Source organism: Pyrus communis, chromosome 2 (genome assembly GCF_041283825.1).
Source record: "Pyrus communis isolate YQ-2024b chromosome 2, ASM4128382v1, whole genome shotgun sequence".
Lineage (NCBI taxonomy): Eukaryota > Viridiplantae > Streptophyta > Magnoliopsida > Rosales > Rosaceae > Pyrus > Pyrus communis.
Window position 1 is genome coordinate 25287111 of NC_142566.1, and position 19838 is coordinate 25306948.

Below are 19838 nucleotides of genomic sequence, written 5' to 3' on the forward strand. Positions count from 1 at the left end.
ATAGATCACTCAAAATTGGCGCATTTGTCATACCTAAAAATGTAACTTCATCTTTGCAGTTACGAATGAAATGGCAAACCGAGGTACAAAGTTACATAAGCCCGAGTAAATGGACTTGTAATTCATACAGGAGTTCAAAGACGAAACTGAACAAAATGATCAAAATTAACAAGCAAATTTCCCCTAGTGTTTGGCGTCCCAACCTCCAAGACAAAGGAAATAAAGTAAATCAATTTAATCTAACATGAGGGGAAGAAATGCGCTATCAGAATGCTTCCTAACCCTATGTTAACGGCTTTATCATGTAAAAACCGTATAATATGCATCAATCTTCACAATCAAAAACTGTATCAGGTCGTAGTCTGGACAGCGTTCTTCGCAAATGTTTCAGCAACCAGCAGAGGGAAAGCAATTGTTGCATCGCAATGCACCTGGTTCAACCAATAAAAAAGGTGGAGAATAATCAGAATGATATCACAACAGAAACAAGGGTGACATATTCAAGAATGCAAAGGATACAAAAGAAAACGCTAGAAGGGTTAGGATTAGGTGGATACGAAGTTATAATTAACAATTTGACCAAAAACAAGAGATAAAACGCAATGAGAAGAGCAAATATATGGGTTAAATTCAGTAATACCTTGACAGTTTTGGCAGAATCCCGTATTTTTCCCCATGATACAGCCTCGTCAGGACGCGCTCCAGAATCACTCCCATCAAACTCTTGCGCAGTATTGATGAAGACACCATAATCCGCACCATTACGAAACATATTGGCATTGGAAATGTGATGTTTGGGCATGCCCCCTCCGAGAATGATCATTCCAGTCTTCCTTGGGCTTGCATGGACAGCTTCATCATTCATGGCCCTAATATCTGTTCAAAGGCATGCTATTATGCGATTTGACTTTCCAAGTTGATTATCAGCTGCAGTGACAGTGTAACGAGCAACATACCTTGCACTAAGTCGATGATCAGGCCTGGGCTGCGGAAAGAATGAAAGTACAACATGTCTCCCAGTGAGCCATCCGTTAAACCTGGACAATAAACTGGGATATTGTTCTGGAAAAGAACCGCAAATAGTATTAACTAACAGTGCCATTTAAGTCCTGAAACTGACCACTGAGGCAACACATATCCATTTCTAATCACTCTACTCCTCAAAATCCAATTTCACAAGACGATGTGTCCATGCATGCTTATTGCTTATCCAACCAAATTTAGACTCTAAACCAGTAATTCGTGAGGCAAACATGCTATAGAAGCTTAAGAGCTAAAGATAAAGTGTTAGGTTGATTTCTTGCCTTGTATGCCCAATAAAGGTATGAACGTCGATCATTTATTTCCTTCCCCAAGCGTGCAATCAATTTAGATGGAGTCCACAATACGTTCTGCCAAAAGAAAAGAAAGAATTAGAAAAAACCATATGATCACAGCCTAATCACCACCCCACACCCCCCGAAAGAACTAACTTGAAAAGAATCCATGCCTGCTCAGTTTGGTCCTTCAACATCTGGTCGAAAATTGGTATGATCCAATCCTCAAATTTGCAGTAGTTGTCATTAGGAACAAGCAAATTACCAATACGATTCAAGCCTTTTGACCGCAAAAGTGCTCCCGGTAGAGAGAAATCACCTCTATAAGTGGGCGCAAGGCATTTAACTAGATCCTCCTCTATACCACCAGCAGTTGAAACCACAACATCCACCATATGGTGCTCCACCAGGTACCGAATTGTATCTCTAATCCCAGACGAAACCAAATTTGAAGTAAAACCTAGAAACACCTTGCATTTTACCGACTTTCTGTATTTCAAATCCCTCTCCTCCTCATTGCAATCTTCATCTATAGCCTCGTCTGCTAGACTCCAATCTAGCTTCAGTGCAACAAAAATAATGATTAGGTCAAAAATAAAAGACAACTAGGTTAGTTTGGTAAGAGAAACTTACCATTTGGTTGACGATTTGAATGGCATCTCCGAGATTGGAGGCTTGGAAGCCGGTGAAGACCATGGAGCTCACGAGGCGAGGGTAGTCTACTCCCTGATTGAAATCATATCCTTCGATTTCTGTGCTTTGGCCTTCCAAATCCTCTGACTCTATGAACACTGTAGAGTGCGTGGATGCCAACCGGTCATCTTCCATTGCTTCACTAACTGATTTCAAAATCGTATTCTCTGCCACCGCGCTTTCTTTGTAATTTGGACAGCTCTTAGCTCATTCACTCGGTAATCTGAACTCAACACAGTCCAATCGACATTCAGATTAAGCTGGATTACTTGAAATCGCCGCGTTCACAGATTAACATATGCACATTAGTTTGTCATAGTAGAAAAGTTACAAAATGCTGCAGGCAATCGAATAAAGAATCGAATGGTCATCAAACGGGCCCTAAATTTAAACTAGCACAAAAGGCGGAATTCAAAGTTAATCATTCAATCCTCAGATTCTTTTACTCCTCCTTCCTCAAACGAACTTTCCCACTATTTATAGCGCAAAAAAATGAAAACTGAAAACTAAAAAGTGGAAAATGGTTATCAAACGGGCGCTAAACTTTCATTATCGAGTAAAAATGTTAAGAAAGCAATGCAGAACGTAATCGAAAACAACGACAATAACAATTAAGTAAGAATTAAACCAGTAAAACAACATAAAAATTTTCAGTTCAACCAATCAAAGTTCTCACCTTCTTCATCCCATCAACTAAATTTCATATATTTTTGGAAATTAAGAAGAAGAGCAAAAAGCTTACCACCGGAGAGGGAGAGGCAATTCGGGAGCAGAGAAGAGAAAAATGGCTGCCGCGATGGGATTGTGAAAAGGTAAGCAAACAACTTGGAGAAGGGAGCTGCGTGGCAAAGTTATGTAATTAGATAAACTACAAAGGTTAAAATTAAAATAAAGCAAAGGGAAAAAATGATTAAAAATAAATAGGGCCGTTCCGAGAATCGAACTCGGGACCTCTTGCACCCAAAGCAAGAATCATACCACTAGACCAAACGGCCGATCTTACAATGGTGTTATGATTTAACATACATATTTTAACTTTCTCTCTCTCTCTCTCTCTCAGCTGATCGTTTTAACCGTCTAGGGTTTTTGTAGACGACAACCATATAAACGAAATCTTGAGCAGCTACACTGGTAAACCCACGGAGCCGCCTCCTCTCTCACTCAGTCTCTCTCTGCAACTGCAAGAGTAAGTCCTCCGCCATCGCCGAGACCTCTCGAGCTCCGATTCCGTTTCTCCTTATCTCCGTGACTCCGATCACGGTTTTTATCACATCATTTTTGGTCTGGTGTTGAATCTGAGCCGTTGATCTGTGATTTTTTGCAGCAGCAAAATCCAGGTGCGATGGCTACCGTTCCGGGACAACTGATCTGGGAGATCGTGAAGAAGAACAACTCCTTCTTGGTGAAGGAGTTCGGCCGCGGCAACGCCGGCGTCCGCTTCAGCAAGGAGCCCAACAACCTCTACAACCTCCACTCCTACAAGCATTCCGGTAACTTTTCTCTCTTACTTTCGGTTTGTTTCCCGATAAAATTAGAATAATGTAAAACCCTAGGAAGCCGAATCGTCGTTCTAATTTTTTTTTTTTTTTTTGGCGGGTAATTTTAGGTTTGGCGAACAAGAAGACGGTGACTATTCAGGCTGGAGGGAAAGACCAGTCTGTGGTGCTCGCCAGCACCAAGACCAAGAAGCAGAACAAGCCCGCCAGTCTGCTTCACAAGTCTGTCATCAGGAAGGAGTTTCCCCGCGTCGCCAAGGCTGTTTCCAATCAGGTAATTAACAATTTGATTAGCATAACCTTTAGGTTCAGATAGCATAACCTTTAGGTAATTAACAATTTTATCTGTGTAGGCCGTGTTGTTAATGTGTGAGTTTATTTTTGGCCGTGATGAGCAGCTAACACGTAAGAAGATCCTGCTTTGTGTGGGATTTTCGGTGAAATACATTTGTTACGCTTGGCTTCTGAGCACCCTATTTAGCAGATATAATCTAAAGCATTTTTGGTTCTGGTCTAGTTTTTCGCAGATGGTTATGTATGCCTATATCTGTTTTGTTGAGTGTGAGTGAGTGAAGATTTGACATGGATTTTGAAGACCCGAACTTGTTAGTAACAACTAATTTTGAATGAAAATTGATCATGGAGATTGAAGGGAACCTACCTCCCCTTTTCAAAACTGTATCGCTTCTATCTTGTTTTCAGGGTTGGATTCAACTTCGATGACTGTAGTTTTCAATTATCGTTGTATCTTGTTTTCAGGGTTTCATTCAACTTCGATGACTGTAGTTTTAACGTGATATAGTTTATTTTCTGTTACATTTGATTCGCTTTTATTGTTTCTTCCCGTTAAACCTCTCAGTAAAGTAGTAACTTTTCCAACTCGTTGAGTGCCCATGTCCTAACTCTTTCTCCACCCCCAAATCACACCCCTCCCCCCCCCAAAAAAACAAAACTCCCCCTCTTTTTCTCCTTCGCTCCCCACAGCATGCTCCCTGTTCTCTCTGTCTTCCATGTTTCTTAAGCATCTGAATTCTTCTGGTTTTCTCTTTATGTATGGATAAGTGTCAATGAATTTCAGCACTAACTGAATTGTTCTTTAATTGTGAATTCTTCCAGGTTGCGGATAACTTCTACAGACCAGATCTAAAGAAAGCTGCCCTCGCCAGGCTCAGTGCCGTTCACAGGAGCCTCAGGGTTGCCAAGTCTGGTGCGAAGAAGAGGAACAGGCAGGCTGTCAAGACCCCTGGTAGGAAGTGAGGGGAAAATGTGTCATCGTTGTGTTCATTGGTGCTTTAGCTTCCTCTTCCAGGTCCAAAGAGACATGATTTCCGGTTTTAGATCGTATTATATTTTCTCTTGATGAATGTGAAGACTTTAGCCCATTCACCGAACAAGGGAAGGATCCTGTGTTTTGTTTCTATCGCCAAATTTTGCTGAAGATTGATTTCCTAATGCGATGCCCTAAGATGTAGTTTTTAGAAATTACTTCAATCACAGGTTTTTTTTTTTTTTTTTTTTTTTTTTTTTACTACAAAAGATAGCGGTAGAAAGTTAAATTGTTGGGAAGGGAAATCTTTAACCGAACATTTTGATTTGCAAACTAATTGAAGTCGATGCGTCAAACCAACCCGATCTACCATAGAATAAAATTGTTTAAAATTGGTTCGAAAATATTTACATTAGTCAGTTTCCTTCCTTACTTTCAAAGTTGAACAAAGGTTGTTAGGTTTTGGGAAAATTTGATTTTTAGGCTTGTTTGTACCATACTTGACCAATTCCGAAATTACTAAGCACCGGTCAACATCATATTGTCAAGGACCTACAAGACTTTTTCTCCAATCAGGAGGCCAATCACAACACGACACATGTCGGTATCAGAAGCCAATCACAGCGTGATATGTGTCAATGTCAGAATAAAGCTAGAAACTCTCTTCTATAAAAGGGGATCATTCTCCCACAATAATCCCTAATGTCATTTGTATTAAACTATTCACTAGAACTCACAAAAAGAGAGCTTGAACCTATGTATTTTTGTAAAACCTTCACAACTAATGAGAACTTCTCTACTCCGTGGACGTAGCTAATCTGGGTGAACCACGTAAATCTTGTGTTATTTGCTTCCCTCTCTCTATTCATTTACATACTTATCTAAACTAATGACTAGAGCAACCTAGCGAAGGTCACAAAATTGACACTTTCTGTTGTACCAAAGTCCTCGTTGATTTTGTGCATCAACAAGGCTCTCGTTAAGATAAAATCAACGAGTTCAATCCAACCTAACTGACTCACCGTACCTAATGTTTTTGGATTCATTCAGCTCGGTTTGATTTGATTTTTTTTTTTTTTTGGTCAAATGATAAATTTTATTAAATTCTAATAGGAATGTTTACATCTTCAACAAGAATATTAAAAAGAAATTCTGAGTCAAGAGCATCCTATAAGAAATAATCACCATACAAGGCGGTATGCGAAGCAACCACATGAGCAGCCATACTCCGCGGGACAAACAGAAACTTCATCTTCTCTAGTCGAGACGCTAAGACCTTAATATGGAATAAATAACAGTCCAAAGTAGCATCCGTAGAAACCTTACCAGCATCGCAGCCTTGTTCCCTGCAGAAGATCAACGCAGCACAAACTACGGCTATTTCCACCATCGCAGCATTGTTGAAAAAACAGCCTCCCGCCCCTCCCGCCATCTTGGGTATACCTGCAAAGTCCCTCATAACCCATCCTTTTGATATGTATTAGATATATTATATGATACATTTCGGTTTTTAAGAATTCGTTTAGATGTGCTTTTAAAATCGTTTTTAAAGAGAATGTTTTTGGGTTCCAAAAACACTTAAATGGTTTCTACAAAAAGCATTTTAATTGTTTTTTCAGAATTCATTTGTATTTTTACTAATAATTGGTTCTAAAAATATTTTTACTGAAAACGTTTCACTCATTATAAAAATACATTCAAACGAGGTCTAAGTTTGGAGAAAAACTGGACCGAGCCGAACCGTGCCTGGTTGGTCCGTCCAATGAAATTCACCATTTGAAAAATTGGAATTTTGACAAGAGAAATGGAAAATTGGAATGAGTAACACGTGCATTGCACGTGAGAGTTATCTTTACCAAATCCCGCTACAAATATCAGAGATGCCCCATTTTGCAACAGTGTAAATTTCCCGCTCTCTCTCCCTCCCATTTCTAGCTCCGGAAACCCTAATTCGAAAAATGGTCCAGAAGCAAGGAGCCTCTGCCGATCCGACCGCCACCGAGCCTAAGAAACGACGTCGCGTCGGCTTCTCCAGCGTCGGTGAGTCCTTCTGACCTTCGTTTCCTCACTTATGTTGCCTTTGTTTTCAGAATGCACTTCCATAGTTCCTCGTGTTCTTCTCGAATTTCAGTTTTTTTCCCTTCTGTTTCTGGTTCCGTTTCCTGAACTCATTGATTTTGTTTGTTTTCGTTGATTTGGGAGCAGATTCTGGAGTGGAGGCCAAAGATTGCATCAAGATTTACCTGGGTATGATGAGTTTTGTGCGCTTTTTTCTTGGGTTTATTGGATTATTCTGTTTGATTTTGTCGATTTTAACTTTTAGTTAGCTTATTTATCGATGATTTGGTGTTTGGTATCTTGTTGTGGTTCCGTAAAGTAGTTGACTTGGTAAGAAACAATTTTTTTTTCTCCATGGTTCATCCATTTCAGCTGTTTGTTTATTGCGCAACTGCGTAACTGCGGTGATGGAAAACTGGCGGTTTTGATTTTTTACGTTTGGTTATATTACTTCAGGTTGGGATCCGAAAAGTTATGATTTTTGGCTGAATGGAAAATAGTTATTTACATGTATGAATTGCAATTCGTAGAATGCTCAAATGTTTAGATGGAGGATGGTAGGAATAGATGGAGTTGATTGGTTTTACACATAGTTGGTTGGGTTGGAATAGTTTAATTGTTGATTGTGATAGTAAAGTTTTACTTTTCTTTGGTGATATTTTCATCCTTCTTTATCAGAAATTCCGCGATTGTTTGTTTTGTTTCACTGGTTTTCTCTGCTTTAAATCTGATCTTTTTTTGAAATTATTTTAATTATAGTTTCTAGCAAAGCGGAAGTGGGTTCTACAGACAGTTTTTGTATTGATCCTGTTGACTTGAATAGCTCTTTTGATGATGATGGGAAGATATATGGTTACAAAGGATTGAAGGTAATCTTTATGCATTTAAATTGAAGTTTACTTTTGTAGAACTTGCTGCACTGGTGCAAATAATGTTAAAAGCTATTTAATAGTTTGAATGGAATGATTTAGAATGACTTCTTTATAATCTTTCTTTGGATGCAGATTACTATATGGGTTAGCAGTATATCGTTTCATGCTTATGCTGATATTGCATTTGAGAGCACAACTGATGTAAGTACTCTTGTTCTGTTGCTCTCACTCTTTCTCTCTCCATCAATATGTTCTGTCTGCCAAAGACTTTTATTACTTATGCTCCTAGCTCTCTTTATCAAGAAGTTCTCTTTATCAAGAAAATATTTCTGATTGCAATTATAAATGTTACAAGGGTGGCAAAGGAATCACCGATTTGAAATCAGCTCTTCAGGTTTGCATTGATTCCCAGTTTAAACCATCACTTCCGTTTTAGTATGATAGTTCTGCTGCTAAGTTAGTAGTATTCTCCAGAAAATATTTGCTGAGACCCTCATTGAGAGTGAAGAGGAGTTCCTTCGAACTTTTTCAACGCAGAGAAATTTGATTAGGTAATGAGCTTTGCATCCTTTCAGAGATCAAATGTCAAAATCACTTTATGCAATAACCTTGAGATTTTTGTGTGTTTACTTAATTTCATGAATTCCTGATTTAAAACGTGTACAGATCCATGGTCTCAACGGGCGAGGTGTTACAGCACAAGACCTCTATTGGACAAATAAGTGTTTCTAATGGTCAGTTAGGAGAAACCACTTCTGATTTGCAGGTGATTTCGATGTTCCAAGCTTTTTTTTTTTTTCTTTTTCCTTTTTTGCAGTATCTAAAATATGATAAATTTTCTTGCATTGTGTAATAACAGTAACTATGTTCAGGTTGTTCGCTTGGTTGTTGGCAAGACAGCTGCTGGACACCTTTACAGTCACTTGATACCTCTTGTTCTTCTTCTTGTTGATGGTAATTTCTTCACCTACATTGTCTTATCACAGAACACTGCTATTTTATTTCTGCTATGGAAAGCAAGGGGAGGGGAGTGCAGTATAAGATTGTCACTGTAACATCAATTTCTGTTTTTTCAATTAGGTAGCAGTCCAATTGATGTTGTGGATCCAAGATGGGAGTTGTATGTCCTGATCCAGAACAAAACAGATGACAAGGAGGACAACTACAGTATATTGCTTGGTTTTACGGCTGTGTATCGTTTTTACCATTATCCTGATAGTTCTCGGTTGCGGCTCAGTCAGGTTTTCTCCTTGCCAATATCACTTATGCAGTAGTTCACATAAAATTTCATTGTTTATGCAATGTCGGTGCTTTTTTTTTTTACTAGACTTTTCTTGATGGCAGATATTGATATTGCCTCCTTACCAACACAAGGGTTATGGACGATACCTTCTTGAGGTCCTCAATGATGTTGCAGTATCTGAAAACGTCTATGACCTCACAGTTGAAGAACCATTAGATTACTTCCAGCATGTACGTACTTGTGTTGATGTACTGCGCCTTCATAAGTTCAATCCAATCAAGGATGCGGTTAATGCAGCAGTTTCTCAACTGAAGCAAGGAAAGTTGTCGAAGAAGACACACGCTCCTCGACTCATGCCATCCACTAGTGTCATTGGGGATGCCCGGAAAAGTTTGAAAATTAACAAGAAACAGTTTCTTCAGTGCTGGGATGTTTTCGTCTATCTTGGCCTTGATCCTGTGGATAAGTACATGGAGGATTTTGTGGGAATTATATCTAATCGCATGAAGGAAGATCTCATAGGAAAAGATTCTGGGGCTGGTGGGAAGCGAGTGGTTGAAGTTCCGAGCGAATATGAACCAGAGATGTCATTTGTTATGTTCAGGTCACAGGCCGGGGAAGCTACTAGTACTGTTCAGATGGACGAAAATCAACCAAATCAGGAAGAGCAACTCCAGCAGTTAGTTGATGAGAGGGTGAAAGAGATCAAATCAATAGCTGAGAAAGTGTCTTCGCAGATCTGTCTGACTGCCGAGGCATCATAATGTGCTTCGATTTTTCTGATGCGGTTGTAACCCATTGACGCAATTTGTTAGGCGAAAACTGATTTATTGGGATATCAGAGGAGGCGTATGTGTAAATTATTGAGCTTATGCGTGAATTCTAGCTTATGTTAATTGAATGTTTGCAGAACTTTGTTACTTTGTGAAATTTAGTAGCTGACGCCGTTAACATGCGAACTTTTGTAACTTTTTATTCCTGTTTCTCTTTGTTCAAAAGTAATCGAGATCCTGTCCGGATATCTTTGTCCGGCGCCCAGGGACTTGGAGATCCGGGGCATTGAGAAAGATTTGGACCCTTGACATGCATTTTTCTAATACTTTGACTCGCTAACTCTCGCGACGTAGTATGCCAAAACATCATTGTTGGCAGGCGGTACCCAGAAAGAAAAACACAAAACTGCATGGTGGTTCACCTTCCTCAGCTTTACCTTAATGACGTCGTTGGCTTTTGAAATTCTCCTCTGAATTCTTTCCGACAAACCGACTCTGCCACTCGCCAATCACGTACGTAAGCCTCACTTTCTCTCCTCTCCAAATTCTCAGTTTCACTTTCTTAAATATTCCAAGAAACCAAGCGGAGCATTAGAGTTTAAAGAGAGAATGCATGGCGTGTCATGAGATGCATTCTGCCAACAATTCTTGACGCTTGTCATTTCGTGGCCAACAACGATGTTCTGGTGTACCACAATGCGAGGTTACTGTGTCAAGACAAGCCATGACAAGCACGCAAAATGCATGTCATCGCATGCCAACAACAATGTTTCGGTGTTCCACGATGCGAGAGTAAGCATGTCAAGACAAGTCATGACATGCATCTTTTATTTACACAGCTTCTTATATGTGAGAATAAGTTCAATATCTGAGCTGAATGTTTTCGAAGGTTATTACCAGTAAGAATGCTTCATATATTTTCTAGATCTTTTTTTTTTCTTTCAAATTATCCCGATATAGTAGGCAAAGTGTTAGAAAAATGCATGGCATGTAATATTAAAAAATGAGTTTGGCCAATGAGATAGACTAATGTAGCCGCAAGATTTAAAATGAGTGATCTGAATTCTCAAGTCCGTCAACTCTGAACACAGAAATTTAGAGAGGATCTCAATTCGTCCAAGTTCCAACAGTGGCCATGGGACGAAGATTTCTAGCTTGTTATGACGGGGGCAAATAATCACTAGTGTTCATTCACATAATCACTTATCGTAAAAGCAAGTTTTAAATAGAACATCAAATCTACTCAGGAAGTTAAGATTAGAACTTGCAAGCGACCCATAACAAGGGAATAAAAACTTCATAGGAAAAGGAATTTGTTGAAAATACTAGTGGGTAATGAATGCCCACAGTATTGAATACCTGCCACAACATTGAAAACATTGCCAAAGGGTTGAAAACCTTGGCAGAATATTGATATGTGGAGATTGTAATGTCAAAGATGTGTGCTTGGAGTTGCTCTATAAATAGAGCACTCCGTATACTTTGAAGAGAGAGCACAGAGAGAAAAAGAGACGAGGGAAGAGAAAGAGAGGAAGAGAAGATGAGAGAATTAATAGAGTTATCTTTGTACTCTTATTATTCCAATTATAATGAAAGCATCACTACTGCCCGAGGACGTACTCCAGTCACACTGACTGTAGAGGAACCTCGTAAAATTTGTGTCTTGTTTTATTTATTCCACTGCACATACACCATCGATTTTACAACACGTTATCAGCACGAAAAGCTCTCATGTCAGTGGAAAGCATAACGCCATAAATCCGGTAAAGCACTATCCACCTCTCACCTCAGTAATCTAAAATCTCACAGAATAAAAGGTATGTCCATTTTTCGTCTCTCCCACTGCGCCAGAAGCGCCCCACCGAATTCCGGTGAAAAATTGAAATTTACGACCTGAAGTCGTCACGAGATGAGAAAACTCGTACTTGACAACTGGTTTCCAGAGATCCAGAAGAATCTCATCAGACTTGGAAACCCAGATCACGTTGTTTTCGACGGATCTTGAGAACTCCCATGAATACTTGGTTGTTTGAGATGGTGATGGCAAGAATGAATCCACACAGGCCTCCCTCTCTTGTGCCTTCGTCAACCCCACTGTCATCTATGTCTCTGTAAGGAGGTTCTTGCTTAACGATGACATGTTCCCTGGGTCATGCAAGAACCACGCCAGCCTCTGGTAGCGTTTTTTGGATTGAATTGAATTTTGAGCAACCTCCATAACTACCCAGCAGGTCCTGCGTTTCGAGATTGGCAGAGACAGAGAAGAAAAAAAAGGGAGATGTTGACTGCAACCTAACAAAATATATATATATATATATATATATAAAGGATTTGAATGGTGCAGAATGGTGCATGACACCATTTAGTCAAAATGACATAAATGGTTTCTGTTGGTGCATTGCACCATGCTACAGAAATAAGAAAAGTAAGGTTTGAATAAGTGCTGACAAAAAGAAAGAAAAATAATAAATAAAAGGAGGTATGATACTTCTTGTTATTTATGTGAATTGGTGTTGGTTTAAAACCCTTTCACAAGTTCTATTTCCTTTAAAGCAATTTATTTATCATGGACGGTTTTACCGCCTATTGCTTTAATTTATTTATTGTACTTCTTTTTGTTACGATGAGTACATACTGGACCCGAAGTTCCTTGATCAGATCAGAACCTGCAGTTTCTTGATCCTCATCAAATAAAAATGATTGGACCTGAAGTTCCATCAAACAAAAAGATCAGGACATGAAGTTCCTTGATAAGTACCTTAAGTTTGAAGTGCCGCAGTGCCTCAACTTAATTGCAATAAAAGTCATAAGAGTCTCAGTCTGCAGACTATTAAATAAGGACCAGAAGTTCCTTATATCCATACTCAAAAATGGTTTAGCAGAAGCATTTATTAAGCGGATGAAATTGATTACCCGCGTTCTGCTGATGAAAATAAAATTGCCAATTTTTTACATGGGTACATGTCATTTTACATGATACATTATTGATTTGGTTGAGACCTGTTGATAACCATCAATACTTCTTAGTACAACTCGTGTTTGGGAACCAGCCAAACATTATACATTTACGAGTTTTTGGTTGTGTTATCTATGTGCCTATTGCACTGCCACAACATACTGAAATGAAGCATCATTGCGGATTAGGCATTGATGTTGGACATCATCTATCATTCAATATTTAAAACCCTTGACTGGGGATATATTTACCGCGTGGTTTGCGGACTGTCATTTTGATAAGACAATTTTCCCGCCGTTAGGGGGAGAAAATAACTTCGTTTTAGAAAAACGATGAACAAATATCATTCCAAAAGAATGATAAGAAAAAACCGTTCCAGAAGAACGAAGAGAATTTGTCTTATTTTGATTCATGAAGCAATCAATTTACAAACGAAGTGAGAATAATTGAATGATGCAACGATATGCAAATCAAATGCTAGATGCATTTAATGATGAAACGAAAGTGATAAAATCACATATGCTTGCTGCAAATGTGCCTATAAGAATTAATGTCCCTGTTGGACAAAATAATATGGCAGCAAATGATTTATCTGTTGCACGCCTGAAGCGTGGCAGACCCTCAGACTCAAAAGGTTCAGTCCTTCGAAAGAAGAAAAATATGGCACTACTGAACTATTGCATAACTGTCGCATGCCAGAAGCATGACAGTTGTTGCAAGGATACTTGTCCCGAAAAGGTTAATCCGCAGACATGAGAGTATTGATGTCTCATGCATGAAGCATGATAGACATATAGGTTCTAATGACTCAACTCCCGAAGTGGAGATTAAAATCCAAGCTCTATAACGCTCAAAAGGAGGTTATGATCCGCATTCTCTAAATTATGACTATCCTGGAAGAGATAGTGTAATGCCCTTGAAGAGGCAATGGATATCCCAAAAGAAATGAAAAACTTTTATGCATGCGCATGCACATGAGAATGTGGGATCACAGATTGATGATAACCAATGGTAATTTTGGTTTTTACCAGTAGCTACTAAATTCATCAATGAGCTGTGGTGATATTGAGTCCCGTTTTTTTTCCATCAACAAAATTATGGGCTAAAAATGGATAAAGGCAAATCCATTATAATTTTGTAAGAACGTGGAAAAATAGACCTATATACTTGGATACAATACAAATAGCCAAAAGATGTTGAACCTAGAAGGTTACATATGGGCATTTGTAATACCGTGAAATACACTCATATGATAAGACACAGGGTTGGAAACGAGTTCATATGAATGTGTCATGAAATGTAGAAAATCCCTGAAGGATTCAAATTGCTTGAAGAAAGCCCCGGAAGGGTAAAGCATAAATTATGTACTCAATACCAATGAATGGTATAAATTGCCTTAGTGAGTACTTCCATTATGGTATTGTTGCAACATACTAAAATCTCTTGCAAGAGTTGATGATATTAAATTGGGACTCCTGAAGAGTCAAGAAAGATTATAAAGTGTTGAGAGAAATATTGTCTCGAACTGCAGAATCGAACAATATGCCAACACGAATCTTATCCATGATGTTTACGACATTAAAGAATCATATGGATTGAAGATTATGAGTTGAATACTCAAATAATTAATACACTAAGAATGATCATTTATCTTCGCGAGGGGTAAAGATAAATTGATATTTGGTCCAGAAGTACCACATCTTAGTGAAATATATGCTTTATTGTATTTAATACAATACACTGAATGAAATAAAGCTTATATATTAATATCTCCGAGAAATTACATACACATGAGTTAAAACAAACAAACAGAAAGGAACCTTCACAAAGGTTACTCATGTGAAGCCTCAGTACTCGGAAGTACCCCAGAAGGGGAAGACGCCAGAAGTTGATTATTTGGAGTCTCAATACTTGGTGAAACTCCAGACAGCTAAGACAATGGATGTCTTTGGAATAAAGACTCGAACCCCCGATTGTCATTTTGAGTCCGACCTTCGGATTCCAGTAGCTGGTCGAGCTTTCTTTTCATGCTCGTAGAGTAATTATTTGCAAGCATGTGTAACACTTTATTCTCATGCTTAAGCCCTCTAATCTCTTGTTTAAGACTTGCCACCTCAGCCATTAATGATTCAACTTGGTGGGTTCGAGCAAGTAAGCGCTGGCCCATATTGGATACAGAGCCCGCACATTGAACACTGAGAGCCAATGAGTCTTGAACGGCCGCCTCATCAGACCGGTTTGAAAGGATTCTGTTGTCCTTTGGAGTGAGAAGATTCCTGGCTACCACTGTAGCAGTTATGTTATCCTTCATCACAGAGTCCCCAACCGTAAGAGGACCATTAGAAGATAAGAAGGACGGGCGCCATATGTTATCCTGACGCTGCTCGTCTGTATCAATCCTGAGACTCAAATCTAAGCAAATGTTAGACGGGCAAGCCATTTTCAGAAATGATGAAGGAAGTCAGATAAAATCTCAGAAGTGCAAGAAAGGGAAATTTCTGCAGACAACAATTTTCTGAGTGTTTCTGAACAAAATTGATATCTCTATAAAAGGAGGGGCAACATGACCACTTATTCAAAAATCGAAGAGACACCGATTTTCAAATTTCAAAAGCCGGATTTCTCTGCATGATGTCTGTCAACATTTTCTCAGACGCAATCTCAGCTCTTGGATATCAAGTACAACTTTGTCAAAGATCTCTGATAAAGTTGAAAACGCGTGAATCTTACTGTTCTAATTACACCACAGTTGCTGACAAGAGTAAAGGCACATCACTACTACCTGCTATTGGGAAATCCATATATATTCAACCTCTGTCCTTCATGGCAAGGCATAACTGAAAAATATCTAACTCTTCCTCATCTCCGAGAATGCATATTTCACAAAGTATCTCGAAATACTCAGTTTTCTTCCTCTCTGAGAATACCTCTACAAACAAGTCACACCAGAGTAAGAGTATCTCATATCATCAGGGACGAGAGCAAGAGTATCTCATATCATGCAATCTCCCTGTCCTTTCCTTTGTCCTTGTTCTTACCTGCCAAGACAAGGACAAAGAAAGCAATATGTCGGAACCTCCACTCAAACTTGCATTGCCACCAAGAAGTGATGGTCCATTCAAATACCAGGTTTGCATCCCACTCCTGTATCAGATGACAAATACTACACGAGAAGATGCCAAACCTGCATAAGGAAAATACCACTTCTGCAAGGGAAGCAAGTAAGGCAAGTGAAAATGATACATTGAAGCATGTGGAGACAACCACAACAAACACATGTCAGTTCATCCCCGACAAAGTCTAAGATCACTTATCACATGAAGCTCTTCATGGTCCAATTTCATTCAAGATCAAGCCTAGACGGCCTTTGAAGAAATCACAAGTCCGATTCAAGATTAAGTGTCCACCACCCTTGAATCAAATTCAGCTCCAGATAAAATAGGTAAATTCAGACCTTTGGAGGAAGTCTAGCAGAAGACCCTCTAACCCAGTTCAAGAACAAGTCTGTGGAAAGTTAACAACAAGTGAAACACCTCATTCGACAACTATCACCGCTAAGAGACTAAAGTAGCAGGATCAATGATCAGCCTAAAGAATGTGAAATCAGGGGGAGAAACTCATCAAGGGGGAGCATCCAAAAATAGATCAAGATTTTAACGAGGCAACTAATGTTGATATGTGGGCATCCAAGGGGGAGTGTTGAAAATACTAGTGGGTAATGAATGCCCACAGTATTGAATACCTGCCACAACATTGAAAACATTGCCAAAGGGTTGAAAACCTTGGCAGAATATTGATATGTGGAGATTGTAATGTCAAAGATGTGTGCTTGGAGTTGCTCTATAAATAGAGCACTCCGTATACTTTGAAGAGAGAGCACAGAGAGAAAAAGAGACGAGGGAAGAGAAAGAGAGGAAGAGGAGAGGAGAGAATTAATAGAGTTATCTTTGTACTCTTATTATTCCAATTATAATGAAAGCATCACTACTGCCCGAGGACGTACTCCAGTCACACTGACTGTAGAGGAACCTCGTAAAATTTGTGTCTTGTTTTATTTATTCCACTGCACATACACCATCGATTTTACAACAGAATTGAGTTTTTTTGCATTCTTACTGGGTTGAAAACGGCATCCCGTTTTAGTTCCTCAACCGTCCCTCTTCAGCAGTAGTCCATATAAACATCTCTACGATCAAAACATAAGGTACACGATTCGAAGTTTTCATTGAACGGGCTTGCCCCAACGTCGGCAATCTTGACTGTGTTCGTACCAAGTCTGTGATCTTCAATCCCCAGATGTTGAGCAGAAAGCCATGAATTACTGCACTATGTAGAAATCTCGGATGCAAGGCGAATTGGCTAAATGTTGTGGATACTATAACCTGCATCCTCTGAATATTTCAACAAGTGTTTCGAGGATCCGTCAACTTTCTCCATTTTGATTGTCGGGAATATTGATCCCTCTATAGCACTTCCTCTTATATTGCAGTATATGGTAAGCAAAAATTCCTTTCCACCTATTTACACCGGGATTATATATATGTGCTCACAGGTATGTGATTTACCATGCAGGGTGGGATACCAAAGGCTCCTGAACCGCTCCTACAATTTAATCGCGATGACCTCGTAGGACTACCATTCACCTTTCCTAAAACCAGAATAAGGTAGAATAGAGAACAAACCTGAATGTAGCAAACATGTTGTACTTTTGTTTGTGGTACAAGGCGTCTCAAATATTGTTCGATTGAGCAACTCCATTGATCACCCAACATGTTCGGTGTTTGAATATTGTCGATTCCTGCCTTTGTCTGATATCTAAGAATCCACTGAAGTTTCTCACAATAATGTTTGACAAGTCGCCTACTTTCTTCTTGGTCCAAATCCCTTCTAACAATCTGGACTGGATGTTCTTGCAGAGAAGTGGTTCGCAGCCCAATGGTGGAAGAACAATGTTCTGTCCAATTGTGCTTCCCTGTGGAACTGAAAAATGGAACCATGCTGTGTACCTTTCTTGTCGTATATTACAAAGCTTTTGATGGTGACTTGAATTTTCCTGATGATTTATAACTAGGGAAAAACATTTATATGGCAGGTAGAAGACATTCACATTGTTGGATTCCTGAGCAAACTTCTTGAAACAAAAATTATGCAGGTTCCACGATTCAAACATGGACAGGTACGCATGCCTCCGAATTATTTTATTTCTATTTATCATCTTTATCATTGATTCAATTCGTCTTGCTTACCTCTATGCTATAGATCTACACTGTAGGTGTTTCTGTATTTCTTGGGGGTAGTAAGCCTTCCAGAACTGCAAATGTTCGTGGTGATCGAATCATAAACTTTTCTTGTGATCCAGAAATCTCGTCAAAGCTGGTTGGTGCTTTTGTTGTTGGACATGTTCTGTTCTATTAATCGATTGGTTGTTCAACTAGATGTTTGATACCATATAACAGGTCGATCTTACTCTGGATGAAATAATACATCTCCAAGAGGAAGGGCCGTCAGATGAGGATGTCTCAACCATCCTTGAAATTGAGCAAAGAGCCCACGAAAATGGGCTTCAAGTAAGTTTTCTTGTTACAAAAGGTTTCATTTTGGTCAGTGATGCACCATTGTTCCAACAATCACCTAGTGCACAAAGTTTCGTGGATGCGAGAGACTAATGAAGTGGATGTACTTACACAAACCGTTTGATTTCTGTTGCCGATTTCCTTCATTCAGGAGAATCACTACTGGTTGGACAGGATTTTACACAGCTATCAGTCAAGAGCCTACTCCGGTGAAGTTGGCACTTGTTTTGAGGTTTGTTGCTTTAACTCAAAAAACAGTACACTGTAGTGGTCTCAATGCCCTGTACATCTCGCTTTAACTCACTAAAATCGTTCTTCGAATCTACTCAAACCAGTCATCAAACACATACTAAGGTGAGTTCTAGTCAAAGTTCGTACTCAAAACTGATTATCTCAAGTAGTTTCCAACCTTTAGAGTAAATGTACAACATATGAGGTTATTCTGGTTGTGGCAGATTTTGGTCGGCCTTGCTGGTCTCGCGGTTTTGGGTCCTAGCTTATGGAGATATTCACGACGCACCCTAAACTCGTAGGTGAAGCTTACATAGAAGAGCTCTAGAATCTAGATACACAAGAAGCGTGAACATTTCAGTTACAAATTTAGGACGGTTCTTTGTTTTTTTGTTTCATTGATTCTTCGAGAGGTACATACGAAGCTGAATATAGCTGAATTTTCTGTCGAACTAGGATTAATATAGGCGTGTAAAGTCGATGATGCTAAGATGGAAGCTAATACAAATTTATTTGATTCCGTTCGAGGCGTGTAACGTTGATGTGTATTACTTTTCTTTGTAGTTCCATAACATGTGTTTAGTAATTTTGTTGGAAGAAACTTTACTATGATGCAACTTACAACTGTTGTGATCCCTTTCTAGTGATGCATTACAACTTTATAAATTTGTGGGTTCGGTCTCATCCAATGTTACCAAAAGAGTAAATTCGACGCATTCCTTGTCACATCATTTGATCTTGGTGAAAAGGTCGACAAAGGTATTAGGGTTTAGGGGCGTAACGAGAAAGCAAAAATTCAATATGCATTACAAAAGAAAAATAATAGAGAAGTTAGTTTTGGTGATAGTGTCACGCTATGTTATTAATGATGCATATAACTATTGATTTACACTATGCTATAGTTTATCACATCAACGTTGTCGTGCACCTATATGATAACCCATGATGAGTAAAAACGAGTTGTCTTCAGAATTAGGTTAAACACAATTGATTTGTTGTTTCTCGTTGTTCAATAATTGATATGTACAAAAACTACTGCAATGTAGTCATATGGGCACAGCAAGGTTATGCCACTGCAACGTGCTAGCAACAATCAAGCATCAAACACAATATATGGTGTTCACATTATACAATCTGAATTTAAGATCTCTTTCAACTAAATGAAGATAAATACTGCTAAATGAAATATCTAATCGCAAATTGATTAGTTGTTAACACATTTCCGAACCAAAAATATGGCTTATCCTAAACATATTTTTTCCAACTTATTTTTGTTTTCCTTACTAAAAAGCCTTATTTCTATTTTATTATTCATAAGAAACAGAACAAAACGACGTGATTAGTTGTTTACCATCTCTAA

The 19838-nt window shown here is 38.9% G+C and overlaps 3 protein-coding genes, 2 non-coding genes and 1 pseudogene across 6 annotated transcripts; 4 read left to right on the forward strand and 2 right to left on the reverse strand.

Moving 5' to 3' along the window:
- Position 1: 1 nt before the first annotated feature.
- On the reverse strand, positions 2-2870 carry LOC137748474 (deoxyhypusine synthase). The gene is made up of 7 exons (XM_088689198.1): positions 2752-2870; positions 1950-2232; positions 1490-1876; positions 1305-1391; positions 957-1062; positions 641-876; positions 2-431 (listed from the first exon to the last, which is right to left on the reverse strand). Exons 2-7 carry the CDS (start codon positions 2142-2144, stop codon positions 351-353), a joined length of 1092 nt encoding a protein of 363 aa, XP_088545324.1. The 5' UTR covers positions 2145-2232; positions 2752-2870; the 3' UTR covers positions 2-350.
- A 62-nt stretch (positions 2871-2932) lies between these two features.
- TRNAP-UGG (transfer RNA proline (anticodon UGG)) lies at positions 2933-3004 on the reverse strand. The gene has a single exon. It is a non-coding gene; the product is annotated as a tRNA-Pro (tRNA).
- Positions 3005-3057: 53 nt separating this feature from the next.
- Positions 3058-4987, forward strand: LOC137747056 (large ribosomal subunit protein eL28z). Of its 2 annotated transcripts, none has more exons than XM_068487059.2 (4): positions 3058-3195; positions 3334-3499; positions 3616-3779; positions 4622-4987. In XM_068487059.2, exons 2-4 carry the CDS (start codon positions 3352-3354, stop codon positions 4760-4762), a joined length of 453 nt encoding a protein of 150 aa, XP_068343160.2. In that variant the 5' UTR covers positions 3058-3195; positions 3334-3351; the 3' UTR covers positions 4763-4987. The 2 variants fall into 2 exon arrangements, with proteins under 2 accessions (XP_068343160.2, XP_068343161.2); XM_068487060.2 differs by having other exon boundaries at positions 3072-3195; positions 3337-3499.
- LOC137749107 (small nucleolar RNA R24) lies at positions 3887-3978 on the forward strand. The gene has a single exon (XR_011070177.2). It is a non-coding gene; the product is annotated as a small nucleolar RNA R24 (small nucleolar RNA).
- Positions 4988-6653: 1666 nt separating the features above from the next.
- Positions 6654-9900, forward strand: LOC137747055 (histone acetyltransferase type B catalytic subunit). The gene is made up of 10 exons (XM_068487058.2): positions 6654-6812; positions 6978-7019; positions 7590-7699; positions 7835-7903; positions 8058-8096; positions 8177-8253; positions 8369-8468; positions 8575-8656; positions 8783-8943; positions 9047-9900. Exons 1-10 carry the CDS (start codon positions 6731-6733, stop codon positions 9707-9709), a joined length of 1425 nt encoding a protein of 474 aa, XP_068343159.2. The 5' UTR covers positions 6654-6730; the 3' UTR covers positions 9710-9900.
- Positions 9901-17055: 7155 nt separating this feature from the next.
- On the forward strand, positions 17056-18840 carry LOC137746984 (zinc protease PQQL-like; annotated as a pseudogene).
- Positions 18841-19838: the final 998 nt, after the last annotated feature.

Coding starts and splice junctions, on each gene's coding strand:
- LOC137748474 (XM_088689198.1), bottom strand. CDS start 2,144: ATGGAAGATGACCGGTTGGCATCCACGCACTCTACAGTGTTCATAGAG. Junction 1,877..1,949: donor TTCAAATCGTCAACCAAATG/GTAAGTTTCTCT, acceptor GTTGCACTGAAG/CTAGATTGGAGTCTAGCAGA. Junction 1,392..1,489: donor TGAAGGACCAAACTGAGCAG/GCATGGATTCTT, acceptor TTCTTTTGGCAG/AACGTATTGTGGACTCCATC.
- LOC137747056 (XM_068487059.2), top strand. CDS start 3,352: ATGGCTACCGTTCCGGGACAACTGATCTGGGAGATCGTGAAGAAGAAC. Junction 3,500..3,615: donor CCACTCCTACAAGCATTCCG/GTAACTTTTCTC, acceptor GGGTAATTTTAG/GTTTGGCGAACAAGAAGACG. Junction 3,780..4,621: donor CCAAGGCTGTTTCCAATCAG/GTAATTAACAAT, acceptor GAATTCTTCCAG/GTTGCGGATAACTTCTACAG.
- LOC137747055 (XM_068487058.2), top strand. CDS start 6,731: ATGGTCCAGAAGCAAGGAGCCTCTGCCGATCCGACCGCCACCGAGCCT. Junction 7,700..7,834: donor ATGGTTACAAAGGATTGAAG/GTAATCTTTATG, acceptor CTTTGGATGCAG/ATTACTATATGGGTTAGCAG. Junction 8,657..8,782: donor TGTTCTTCTTCTTGTTGATG/GTAATTTCTTCA, acceptor TTTTTCAATTAG/GTAGCAGTCCAATTGATGTT.